Here is a 15,000-nt window from a genome sequence, read left to right as displayed (position 1 = left end):
TGGTACCCTTTGCACCATGGTACTACCATCATGGTAGACAGTCATGGTACCCTTTGCACCATGGTACTACCATCATGGTGAACAGTCATGGTGCCTTTGCACCATGGTACTACCATCATGGTAGAACATCGCCAGTACCCTTTGCACCATGGTACTACCATCATGGTAGACAGTCATGGTACCCTTTGCACCATGGTACTACCATCATGGTAGACAGTCATGGTACCCTTTTGGTACTACCATGGTACAGTCATGGTACCCTTTGCACCATGGTACATGGTAGACAGTCATGGTACCCTTTGCACCATGGTACTACCATCATGGTAGACAGTCATGGTACCCTTTGCACCATGGTACTCCCATCATGGTAGACAGTCATGGTACCCTTTGCACCATGGTACTACCATCATGGTAGACAGTCATGGTACCCTTTGCACCATGGTACTACCATCATGGTAGACAGTCATGGTACCCTTTGCACCATGGTACTACCATCATGGTAGACAGTCATGGTACCCTTTGCACCATGGTACTACCATCATGGTAGACAGTCATGGTACCCTTTGCACTATGGTACTACCATCATGGTAGACAGTCATGGTACCCTTTGCACCATGGTACTACCATCATGGTAGACAGTCATGGTACCCTTTGCACCATGGTACTACCATCATGGTAGACAGTCATGGTACCCTTTGCACCATGGTACTACCATCATGGTAGACAGTCATGGTACCCTTTGCACCATGGTACTTTCCACAGGTCTGACCTGTGCTCACACCTCTACAACACAATCGTCATCAAAGATTAGTTAACTTATACCATGAATTAAAGAAAGATCCTGGACTTCACCTTACAACAGCAGACAAAACAAATGCGATAGTAATTATGGACAAGGTAGATTAATATTTGAAAAATGAACATGATATTAAAAGACGGGGGGACTTATTTGCCTTTTAATGGCGTAAGAATCACCAGTCCAGTGACACATAAAAATTCAATGACTGGCCGCTACCACAGGGAAATGTATCACAGCTCTAAGCACTGGGCAGGACGTGGGTCCTCCTGCTTAAAATGGCGACCAACTCCCTTTACCAGAGCACTATAATGATCCATAAGTACCGTGTTTACTATATGTAGCCCGAGAGGATTTGGTGGAACACGCGACTGTAGACAGGAAGATTGGTGAAATATATTGTGATTGTAAAGTATGCATATTTACTAGTAACTCTACATACTACACTTACAAACGCCAGGGACAGACAGCAACGGGAATAATTTTTAGCGTGGTTAGTAGATCTTTCTCTCTCTCTCATTATTATTCATTATTATTATTATTATTATTATTATTATTATTATTATTATTATTATTATTATTATTATTATTATTATTATTATTATTATTATTATTATTATTCATTATTGTTATTATTATTATTATTATTATTATTATTATTATTATTATTATTATTATTATTATTATTATTATTATTATTATTACACAAATAACCCGCATATAGAAGAGAGGAGCTTACGACGACGTTTCGGTCCGACTTGGACCATTTACAAAGTCACACTAACCAGAAGTGGAGCAGGACGGCTATATATAGGCAGGAAGAGGTAGTGGTGGTAGTAGTAGTAGTGGTGGTGGTAGTAGTAGTAGTAGTAGTAGTAGTAGTAGTAGTGGTGGTGGTAGTAGTAGCAGTAATGGTAGTGGTAGTAGTGGGGAATTAAGGAGGAGGAGCCAGTCAAATATAAAGAAAGGGGAGCACTGCAAGGGAGCTAGGTGCCCACAAGGGAGCTAGGTGCCCACAAGGGAGCTAGGTGCCCACAAAGGAGATAGGTGCCCACAAGGGAGCTAGGTGCCCACAAGGGAGCTAGGTGCCCACAAGGGAGCTAGGTGCCCACAGAGGGAGAGCAAGTGCACAAAGGTGGGGGAAGGGGAAGTGATGAAATAAATAATGAAGGAACAGGAACACACAACAGAAGAAAGAAAGATAAAAAAGGAAAGAGGAAGGGGGAAAAGGGAGAAGAAGAGAAAATAAGGAATCAGGTTAAGTCACGGGTGTTCTGAAGTTTGGAGCATTTTACAATGTAGTGGGAGAGGAAGGCATCTACAGCGACGAAGCGGGTTATTTGTGTATCGTTCCAGTCACGGTATTGTATCGTTCCAGTCACGGTATTGTATCGTTCCAGTCACGGTATTATGCCTTTTCTTGTTATTATTATTATTATTATCATCATCATCATCAAATTAGGCGTTAATGTCAAGAATGAGCTACAAACAGAGGTATGTGTGTGTGTGTGTGTGTGTGTGTGTGAAGTTAAGTGTTGTTTGGTACAAGTGCAAGCAAAACTAAAATGAAAATTGGTGCAATAAGTTAGTTTCAATTAAAAAGCCAGAGAAACAGTCTGCATCTAAGGTGGGACTTTCAGCAAGGAGGTCAGTGAGAGTGGCTGTGTTGGGAGGCTTTACACGGCAGCAATTTATCCAGAGAGCAATCTGAAAAGCAGGGCATTCTATTAATTACTGTTGGATAGACAATGTGACCTGACAGTCCTCAAAGAGTGGACAGATGTGTCCAATACAAGTGTGTGTATTGGACACATGTGTCCAATACAAGTGTGTATATTGGACACATGTGTCCAATACAAGTGTGTATATTGGACACATGTGTCCAATACAAGTGTGTATATTGGACACATGTGTCCAATACAAGTGTGTATATTGGACACATGCGTCCAATACAAGTGTGTATATTGGACACATGTGTCCAATACAAGTGTGTACATTGGACACATGTGTCCAATACAAGTGTGTATATTGGACACATGTGTCCAATACAAGTGTGTATATTGGACACATGTGTCCAATACAAGTGTGTATATTGGACACATGTGTCCAATACAAGTGTGTATATTGGACACATGTGTCCAATACAAGTGTGTATATTGGACACATGTGTCCAATACAAGTGTGTATATTGGACACATGTGTCCAATACAAGTGTGTGTATTGGACACATGTGTCCAATACAAGTGTGTATATTGGACACATGTGTCCAATACAAGTGTGTGGTCTCCCAAACCCAACAATGGTGGGATGACGGCCAGAACGATAAATGACGTCGTGTAATGTGGACCAACATTTTTACCAGCGGTTACGGTGGCGAGAGAGAGCACTGAAAAATAATTTGAGTACGTAGACCTCCCATGGTAAATCTGAAGGTCCTAAATAGCTGACTGAGCAGATGAGTCTGCTCATTGCCCAACAAAATAGTACTGATTCCTTGAGTTTGTTAGAAATGTTACATACCAGGGACACTGTGATGGGAAAAGTTGAGTTTCTAAATATTCGGTAAAACACTGTAGGAGTTTGAAAGAGGGAACCTAATGATTATAATCATAACCATAATTTTTAAAGAGGTGAGCCAGCGGAAAGTCTCGGTCAGATGACCAAAAGCTCCAGCTGCGGGTCATCATAAGACCCGCGTCGGGAAACACTTATCCTATTACATGATAAACCTAACCTAACCATTATAAAGGAGTCCGAAACAACCACGGACGAGGAAGCAGACATGGTCACAATGTGGATGATAGCAGTGAGTGAGAACTGTATATAACTCCGCTGTGAAAACATTAGTCAATTCTAATGAATAACCTCTGATGATTCGTTCAGGAAAAAACAGCTACATACCCGATACCATAGAGGGATTTAGAACCATCATTGTACACTACAATAGTATGAGAGCGAGATCAGAAGTGGTCAAGGAAGAGCAAACGTAAAGTTGTAGGAGGCAAGTGAACTTTCATACAAAGAAGTGGGGAAGAGCGAACATGGATCGTCGGAACTTCTCAAGAAGGGAGAAGAAATGTAAAATGTAGCAGAGTGAACGTAAATGTAAATTAAGGTAAGCCACGAGAGAGCGAATACGGAGAGAGAGAGAGAGAAAGAGACAGAGAGAAGGGGCACAATAAACAGGAAAGGCAATTAAACAAATTAACTTTTCCACTGTCACTTAGCATTCTATTCGTGGAAGGTTAATGAAATCTTCCTCACAGTAGTGGTCAAGGCTGAAGAATACATCTGGTTACCATAGACCATAGTGAAGCTTAAACTACACGGCTCCTAGTCCCTGAGTGCCCCACAAACTACTTTAGTCCACCTTGCTTAAAAATTTTTTGGGTCACTTGCATGAGGATTTTTTTAAATAATATTAATAATTTACTGTAATTCAATACCAAATAGTTAAAATAAAAATTTAAAGGTTATTAAGTATCATGTAGGCCTAGCTGTTGTAGGCCTAGCTGTTGTAGGCCTAGCAGTTGTAGGCCTAGCAGTTGTTGGTTGTCAAGGTGACCCATAACAGGGTCACAAAAATGTAGGTCCACCGATGACCTTAGATATTTAGATTAGAACTGTATGAAGGAAGGTTGGATTTAAGTGGGACTTATACATAAGTTACAAGAGTTACCAAAGCTTATTGCTTGGGTAACACTGGAAATGAGTTGGGTAGATGTTTTTGGTGTTGAGGATCTACCCAGTGTGGGCCATTAGGCCTGCTGCAGTGCTCCTCCTTTGTTATTTGTACCCAGGTCATGTCAGTCAGTGAACCCCAGGTCATGTCAGCCAGATAGCCCAGGTTATATCAGCCAGTGAATCTAGGTCATGTCAGCCAATGAACTCAGATCATGTCAATCAGCAAACCTTTGGTCATGTCAGCCAGTGAACCCAAGGTTATATCAGCCCATTAACCCAGGTCATGTCAGCCAGTGAACCCAGATCATGTCAGCCAGTGAACCCAGGTCGTCTTCAGCACGGCGGATAGAAGTGGATTACATGACGACTAAAAATAGCAAGGGTCTTAACTCTCTCTCTCTCTCTCTCTCTCTCTCTCTCACACACACGCAAGAGGAAACACTTGAGGTTGACAGAGTTCGTGTCTATCCCTCAGCATCTTACAAGAGCCTGGCCACCACGCTTTAAAAATAATAGTAGTAATAATACCACTATTAATAATAATAATAATAATTATTAAGTAATAACAATAATAATAATAATAATAAAATATTACAATCTTATACTTAATATTTATATCATTATCACAATAGACACTCTTGGTGTTTTGTTTGTCAGCACATCTATGAAAATTTCTTAAGCCATAGGCCTCATATATACCACCTTCTGAAAGGAGCTTTTGGTAATATTATTAACTATTATCAGGAAACCTCTCCATGTCCTTCATCACCAATGTAATTAGTAAACAAATAAAGCTGTGTTGTGGACATTATGTTTGTATTTAAAGGTAAGTATTATGGTCAGAAATATGGTATGGCTATGGGAAACCCCATCTACCCCTTGCTGAGTAATTCTTGAGTGGAATTCTATGATACTAGATGCCTTTGAGATATTTTCACAAGTAAAGGTAAGTGGATGAGTTAAGACACATGTGCAATAGTTATGTAACTTTATTCCGAAACGTTTCGCCTACACAGTAGGCTTCTTCAGTCGAGTACAGAGGAGTCAGCAGAAACAGTAGAGATGTGAAGACGATGTAATTAGTCCATTATCCTTGAAGACATAGTTTTGAGGTGGTCAGTCCCTCAGCCTCGAGAAGAAGTTTATTCCATCGTCTCTACATCTCTCCCGCTTCTTCTGACTCCTCTCTACTCGACTGAAGAAGTCTACTGAGTGGGCGAAACGTTTCCGAATAAAGATACCTAACTGTTGCACATGTGTCGAGAATACATTAACCCAACACTGTTACTCATGACGGCACAAGAGTCGAATACAATCTTGAATCATGTTAGATCCGTCATTCTGCCGATAAGCTGGGCAGCAATTCTGGTCAGTTTACCCCCAAGTTCTGTCCCCTGAAAGAAACATAATCAAACCCTCCCTTTTAAAACATGTTGGTCATGCTCTGTACAATTCAAATCTAGGGTTATATAAACTAGACCCAATCTTGTAGGCCTTAGTACACAGCCTCGAGCAAGGTTGCAGCGAAATGTGTGTACTCTAATCATTACTTAGGTTGTGGTAACTTATGTATGTGTGTGTATATATATATATATATATATATATATATATATATATATATATATATATATATATATATATATATATATATATATATACATATATATATATGACTGCTCTTCTTTCCTTCGCTTCCTCTTCCAACTCACGTAAGAAATCTTGAAAAATCTGGCTTTGAAAACTTTTTCTGACACGAGCGAATATTCTTTCCCGTCCTTTGAGTCTGTCACGAGAGAGATGTTTTCCGTGTCCCAGAAAACCGTGGCCAAAAATCCGCCACAACTGCACACGGGGGGTGGGGGACCAATAATATTTTGGAGACTGTATTGCCCAGTGTCCCAGTGTTCCAGTGTTCCAGTGTTCCAGTGTTCCAGTGTTGTTCACATTATTAACTTCAAGTTTATTGGAGACTTAACTGATACATTTCTTGTATTTTATTCTATATAAAAGAATAATAATAATGATAATGATGATAATAATAATTAATAATAATAATAATAATAATAATAATAATAATAATAATAATAATAATAATAATAAAAATAATAATAATAATAATAATAATAATCAGAGTAATATTAAAATCGGAATTATTATTATTATTATTATCTGTATTATTGCCAACATTTACATCATATCATATCCTAATCTGTAGGAACTGGCTCCTCTCTCTCTCTCTCTCTCTCTCTCTCTCTCTCTCTCTCTCTCTCTCTCTCTCTCTCTCTCTCTCTCTCTCTCTCTCTCTCTCTCTCTCTTTCTCTCTCTCTCTCTCTCTCTTTTTTTTTTTACACATGGTTTGACAAGGTTAAGGATCCCTAGCTTTATTGACAAGCTATTTACAGGTTAAGGATTCCTAACTTTATTGGCAAGCTAAGAGCTGTTACCTACATCAGCTCATTTGAAAGCATTTTTATTGTTATGAGACATACAAGTAGGGAACAGGATGAAGTTGGAGCCATCTGTGGGCCAGCATTTTCATTTGATCAACTGACGTTATCTCGTTGACATCATTATGCTGTACGAATGTGTTCCATACTCGAGTCATCCTGGGTATGTATGATCACAGATGGAGTGATGTTCTGGAGAAGGGTACAGCCAGAGTGAAGTTGCTGCTTTCTGCCCGTCTTGTGGCATAAAAGCTTGTTTCACGCTGTCCTCGAAGTGGATCCAAGTGTGGTATTTTGACAATATTGGCCTTGTACATAACAGTAAGGCCACCCACATCCCTCCTATGTTGAAGGCTCTGCTGAAATGACAGATCCATCCAGGATGGGTCCAGGCGAGAGATGAGACGTCTTGCTCTGTTCTCTACTCTGTCAAGCAGTCGCAGATGAGAGGGGGGACAGGCAAACCAAGAAAGTGGAGCATACTCAAGGTGTGAGCGTACTTGTGCCTCGTACAGAATCTTGCAACCCCTACTGTCAAGTAGATGCGAGATACGGCGAAGTGCTGTAAGCTTCCTGGCTGCCTTGTTTGCAAGATTTACAACATGGTTCTTCATGGTTAGTTTGGAGTCAAATTTCTCTCTCTCTCTCTTTCTCTCTTGTTATCAAGGGATTTACTACCGACACTCTTAATAGCTAGAGAAGGAACAGTGATTAGCGAACGCTGGATCGATCCTCAAAAACTGATTTCTTCATCTCAGCAAATACCATCCACAACCTTGTTAGTGAGAGTGGGAAGAGGAGACGGAGAGGAGAGGAGAAAAAGACACATATAAGAGATGGAAGAGAAGGGAAGACACATAAGGAAGACAAGAAGTGGAAGACACATATAGGAAGACACATATAGGAAGACACATATAGGAAGACACATATAGGAAGACACATAAAGGAAGACACATATAGGAAGACACATATAGGAAGACACATAAAGGAAGACAAATATAGGAAGACACATGTAGGAAGACACATAAAGGAAGACACATATAGGAAGACACATATAGGAAGACATATAGGAAGACACATATAGGAAGACACATATAGGAAGACACATAAAGGAAGACACATATAGGAAGACACATATAGGAAGACACATATAGGAAGACACATAAAGGAAGACACATATAGGAAGACACATATAGGAAGACACATAAAGGAAGACAAATATAGGAAGACACATGTAGGAAGACACATAAAGGAAGACACATATAGGAAGACACATAAAGGAAGACAAATATAGGAAGACACATGTAGGAAGACACATAAAGGAAGACACATATAGGAAGACACATATAGGAAGACATATAGGAAGACACATATAGGAAGACACATATAGGAAGACACATAAAGGAAGACACATATAGGAAGACACATATAGGAAGACACATAAAGGAAGACACATATAGGAAGACACATAGGAAGACACATATAAGAAGACACATATAAGAAGACACATATAGGAAGACACATAAAGGAAGACACATATAGGAAGACACATATAGGAAGACACATAAAGGAAGACACATATAGGAAGACACATATAGGAAGACACATATAAGAAGACACATAAAGGAAGACACATATAGGAAGACACATATAGGAAGACACATATAGGAAGACACATATAGGAAGACACATAAAGGAAGACACATATAGGAAGACACATATAGGAAGACACATATAGGAAGACACATAAAGGAAGACACATAAAGGAAGACACATATAGGAAGACACATATAGGAAGACACATATAGGAAGACACATAAAGGAAGACACATATAGGAAGACACATACAGGAAGACACATATAGGAAGACACATATAGGAAGACACATAAAGGAAGACACATATAGGAAGACACATATAGGAAGACACATATAGGAAGACACATATAGGAAGACACATAAAGGAAGACACATAAAGGAAGACACATAAAGGAAGACACATATAGCAAGAAACATATAGGAAGACACATATAGGAAGACACATACAGGAAGATACATAAAGGAAGACACATACAGGAAGACACATATAGGAAGACACATAAAGGAAGACACATACAGGAAGACACATAAAGGAAGACACATATAGGAAGACACATATAGGAAGACACATATAGGAAGACACATATAGGAAGACACATAAAGGAAGACACATATAGGAAGACACATATAGGAAGACACATATAGAAAGAAACATATAGGAAAACACATAAAGGAAGACACATACAGGAAGACACATATAGGAAGACACATAAAGGAAGACACATAAAGGAAGAGACATATAGGAAGACACATATAGGAAGACGCATATATGAAGACACATAAAGGAAGACACATATAGGAAGATACAAATAGAAAGACACATATAGGAAGACACAAAGGAAGATACATATAGGAAGACACATATAGGAAGACACATATAGGAAGACACATAAAGGAAGACACATATAGGAAGACACATAAAGGAAGACACATATAGGAAGATACATAAAGGAAGACACATAAAGGAAGACACATATAGGAAGACAAATATAGGAAAACACATATAGGAAGACACATAAAGGAAGACACATATAGGAAGATACATAACGGAAGACACATATAGGAAGACACATATAGGAAGGCACATAAAGGAACACACATATAGGAAGACACATAAAGGAAGACACATATAGGAAGACACATATAGGAAGACACATAAAGGAAGACACATATAGGAAGACACATATAGGAAGACACATAAAGGAAGACACATATAGGAAGACACATAAAGGAAGACACATATAGGAAGACACATATGGGAAGACACGTATAGGAAGACACATAAAGGAAGACACATATAGGAAGACACATAAAGGAAGACACATGTAGGAAGGCACATATAGGAAGACATATATAGGAAGACACATAAAGGAAGACACATAAAGGAAAAAGACATATATATTAAGACACATAAAGGAAGACATATAGGAAGACACATAAAGGAAGACACATATAGGAAGACACATATAGGAAGACACATATAGGAAGACACTAATAGGAAGACACATATAGGAAGACACATAAAGGAAGACACATGAAGGAAGACACATATAGGAAGACACATATAGGAAGACACATATAGGAAGACACATATAGGAAGACACATATAGGAAGACACATACAGGAAGACACATATAGGAAGACACATATAGGAAGACACATATAGGAAGACACCTATAGGAAGACACATATAGGAAGATACATATAGGAAGACTCATATAGCAAGATACATATAGGAAGACACACATATAAGACACATATAGGAAGACACATATAGGAAGACACATATAGGAAGAAACATGTAGGAAAACACATAAAGGAAGACAAATATAGGAAGACACATAAAGAAAGACACATAAAGGAAGACACATATAGGAAGACACATATAGGAAGACACATAAAGGAAGACACATAAAGGAAGACATATACAAGAAGACACATATAAGAAGATACATAAAGGAAGACACATAAAGGAAGACACATGTAGGAAGACACATATAGGAAGACACATATAGGAAGATACAAATAGAAAGACACATATAGGAAGACACATAGGAAGACACATAAAGGAAGACACATATAATAAGATACATAAAGGAAGACACATAAAGGATAACACATATAGGAAGATACATATAGGAAGAAACATATAGAAAGACACATAAAGGAAGACACATATAGGAAGATACATAAAGGAAGACACATATAGGAAGACACATATAGGAAGACACGTAAAGGAAGACACATATAGAAAGACACATAAAGGAAGACACATATAGGAAGACACATATAGGAAGACACATAAAGGAAGACACATATAGGAAGACACATATAGGAAGACACATAAAGGAAGACACATATAGGAAGACACATAAAGGAAGACACATATGGGAAGAAACATATAGGAAGACACGTATTGGAAGACACATAAAGGAAGACACATATAGGAAGACACATAAAGGAAGACACATATAGGAAAACACATAAAGGAAGACACATAAAGGAAGACACATATATGAAGACACATATAGGACGACACATAAAGGGAAACACATATAGGAAGATACATATAGGAAGACACATAAAGGAAGACACATATAAGAAGACACATAAAGGAAGACACATATAGGAAAACACATAAAGGAAGACACATAAAGGAAGACACATATAGGAAGACACATATAGGAAGACACGTAAAGGAAGACACATATAGGAAGACACATAAAGGAAGACACATATAGGAAAACACATAAAGGAAGACACATATAGGAAGACACATATAGGAAGACACATAAAGGAAGACACATACAGGAAGACACCTACAGGAAGACACATATAGGAAGACATATAGGAAGACACATATAGGAAGACACATATAGGAAGATACATATAGGAAGACACACATATAGGAAGACACATATAGGAAGACATATAGGAAGACACATATAGGAAGGCACATATAGGAAGACACATATAGGAAGACACATATAGGAAGACACAAAGGAAGACATATAGGAAGACACATATAGGAAGATGCATAAAGGAAAACACATAAAGAAAGATACATATAGGAAGACACATAAAGGAAGACACATATAGGAAGACACATAAGACACATATAGGAAGACACGTAAAGACACATATAGGAAGACACATGTAGGAAGACACATAGACACATATATGAAGACACATATAAGAAGACACATAAAGACACATATAGGAAGACACAAAGAAAGACACATAAAGGAAGACACATATAGGAAGACACAAAGAAAGACACATAAAGGAAGACACATAACAGGAGGTGACAGTCACTGGCAGACAAGAGGCGCAGGCGAGAGTAATTGATAGATTGATTGACATAATTGATGTGACTGGCGAGGGGAACCAGGAGAGAGGGGAGAGGGAGGAGGTGTGGTAAAGAAGGAGAGGAAAGGGAGGAAAAATATGGGATGGGGAGGTTGAAAGATGGTAGAGAGAGAGAGTGATTCTCACTCCATCTTGAGTAACGAGTCTCCTGTTGATGTGGTAGCGAGTGGGTCTCCCACCCCACTCCCTCTCCCACTCATCGTTGTTCTTACTGATGATATTACTAAACTATTAATGATTATTATAATTATCATTATTATTATTATTATTATTTTAATAAAGGTGCCGTCAGTATGTCTTAATTACTCAATTTTATCTCTCTAATTTTAAATATCCCTCTCCTGCTCTCTCTCTCCCTCTCTCTCTCAGCCTCCCACTCATCTGTGACCTGATCTACGTTTCAGAGCGTCGTGTGTGAGACAGAAGTGTCGTACGTCACTCAGCGTCGTCCATGACGTACCCGATACTACTGCAAGACTGTCTCCATACCTTCCATCACCTCAACCGTTCCTCCCACGGTACGTCTCTCTATGTCATGGTACGTCTCTACGTCGTGGTAGGTCATGCTGGGTCATGATAGGTCATGCTGGGGCATGGTAGGTCATGCTGGGTCATGGTAGGTCATGCTGGGTCATGGCAGGTCATGCTGCGTCATAGTAGGTCATGCTGGGTCATAGTAGCTCCTGCTGGGTCATGGTAGGTCGCATGACCTACCATGGTAGCTCCTGTTGGTTCATGGCAGGCAATGCTGGGTCATGGTAGGCTATGGTAGGTCGTGCTGAGTCATGGTAGGTTCTGCTAATCTTTGGTAGGTAATAGAAAGCCATATATGACATGAGATTATAAGTGACTTGAGATTGTAAGTGGCAGTGAGAGTATAAGTGACTTGAGATTAGGACAGACACGACAGTATAAGTGAGATTAGAGAGGCAGACACAAGAATATAAGTGAGATTAATGTAGACACGAAGAATATAACTAGGGGTAGATCCATTATGAAGCTGAACCTTCAGGAACCCTAATCTTGGAGGGGCGCACAAGCGACTTTAGTCCACACACACACACATACACATTGTGTGTGTGTGTGTGTGAGTGTGTGTGTGTTTTAACTGGGGTTGCAGGAGTCGAGTCTCGGCCTCTGTAGGCCTATTTCGTAAAGAATATTTTCATAAAAAAGTCATTCTCTTCTCAACTTGGGTTAAGTACCAGAGGTTGCACGTAAGTTTATTCAGATATACACAAATACAGTTACATAGATTATCATACACGGCAGCATATGTGTAGAGAACCTGGGATAACCCCCCAAAAAAGTCCGAGTGACTTATTTCCATTGGGATCCTTGTAATAAATATTTTTTATTTAAAAATTAAAAACAGGTATGTAACCTAACTATGCAAAAACAGTTACAATGAAAGAAGATATACCAGGGAAGTTAAAATTAGTTATTTTTTATGGAAGGAATCACTCTCCTCCGTTTCTGCTGCGTGAGAAAAGTATGTATGGTTACACTTCCTATTTAAAACATTAACTTTCGTTATTCTTATATGCATTTACTGAATTTATTATCATCATAACCATAAGTTTTTAAAGTTTTGGAGGGGTAAGCCAGCGGAAGGCCTCGGTCAGATGACCCAAAGCTCCCAGTTGTGGGTCATGATATGAAAGTATAATGACTTTTTTTTTAGGATTTGAGACGCAAACATTGTAAATGTTATATTTTGCTAGAGGACATGACCAGGAGGCTGTCAAGTACACATAGCACTGCAGCTGTTAAAAGCAGTGCTTTCAGTGGTGGTGACAGTGGTCAAGAGTCCGGGGCTGTTGTTATCAGTATTACTGAGACTGTCACAGAGCGTTGACCTGTCCATCAATGGTATAAAATACCGACAACATGAAGAATTAGACAGCTGTGCGACAACTATATCACATGTGTCTAATTCTTCACGCGTTGACTGGCACTTTGTCGTGCGAGATGACCAACGCTGCGAGACGACCAACGCTGCGAGACGACCAATGCTGCGAGACGACCAATGCTGCGAGACGACCAACGCTGCGAGACGACCAATGCTGCGAGACGACCAATGCTGCGAGACGACCAATGCTGCGAGACGACCAACGCTGCGAGACGACCAACGCTGCGAGACGACCAACGCTGCGAGACGACCAACGCTGCGAGACGACCAACGCTGCGAGACGACCAACGCTGCGAGACGACCAACGCTGCGAGACGACCAATGCTGCGAGACGACCAATGCTGCGAGACGACCAACGCTGCGAGACGACCAACGCTGCGAGACGACCAAAGCTGCGAGACGACCAACGCTGCGAGACGACCAACGCTGCGAGACGACCAACGCTGCGAGACGACCAACGCTGCGAGACGACCAACGCTGCGAGACGACCAACGCTGCGAGACGACCAACGCTGCGAGACGACCAAAGCTGCGAGACGACCAACGCTGCGAGACGACCAACGCTGCGAGACGACCAACGCTGCGAGACGACCAACGCTGCGAGACGACCAACGCTGCGAGACGACCAACGCTGCGAGACGACCAACGCTGCGAGACGACCAACGCTGCGAGACGACCAATGCTGCGAGACGACCAACGCTGCGAGACGACCAACGCTGCGAGACGACCAATGCTGCGAGACGACCAATGCTGCGAGACGACCAATGCTGCGAGACGACCAACGCTGCGAGACGACCAACGCTGTGAGACGACCAACGCTGCGAGCACCTATAAAAGATCTTCACCATTTTTCACACAGGATAATCCTCGGGCAGAGTGGCGTCGACACCAGTGACTTGTCACAAATATTGAAACCTCGGTGCATGGTGGGTGTCAAATGGAACGACTTTAATTACTTAGTCCTGGCATTGTGACCTTACCTTCTTTGAAAGTGTTAGACGTACCAAACATTGTGACCTTATCTTTCTGAAAGTGTTAGACGTACCAAACATTGTGACCTTATCTTTCTGAAAGTGTTAGACGTACCAAACATTGTGACCTTATCTTTCTGAAAGTGTTAGACGTACCAAACATTGTGACCTTACTTCTCTGAAAGTGTTAGACGTACCAAACATTGTCACCTTACCTCTCTGAAA

At 40.3% G+C, this 15,000-nt stretch overlaps 1 protein-coding gene across 1 annotated transcript in view; it reads left to right on the top strand.

Annotated features, from left to right (window-relative positions):
* LOC128695602 (PDF receptor-like) overlaps positions 1–15,000 on the top strand; it is a gene marked incomplete at its 3' end in the record, with an annotated part of 126,155 nt that overhangs the window by 66,176 nt on the left and 44,979 nt on the right. Inside the window, exon 2 of the mRNA XM_070080048.1 lies at positions 12,298–12,411. Within this exon, the coding sequence (XP_069936149.1) occupies positions 12,345–12,411 (67 nt within the window). The remainder of the gene's footprint in view (positions 1–12,297; positions 12,412–15,000) is intronic.

The sequence above is a fragment of the Cherax quadricarinatus genome, unplaced genomic scaffold (genome assembly GCF_038502225.1).
Source record: "Cherax quadricarinatus isolate ZL_2023a unplaced genomic scaffold, ASM3850222v1 Contig99, whole genome shotgun sequence".
Classification (NCBI taxonomy): Eukaryota; Metazoa; Arthropoda; class Malacostraca; order Decapoda; family Parastacidae; genus Cherax; species Cherax quadricarinatus.
Note: the sequence above shows the minus strand (reverse complement) of the source record. Positions and strands in the feature narration are given on the sequence as shown.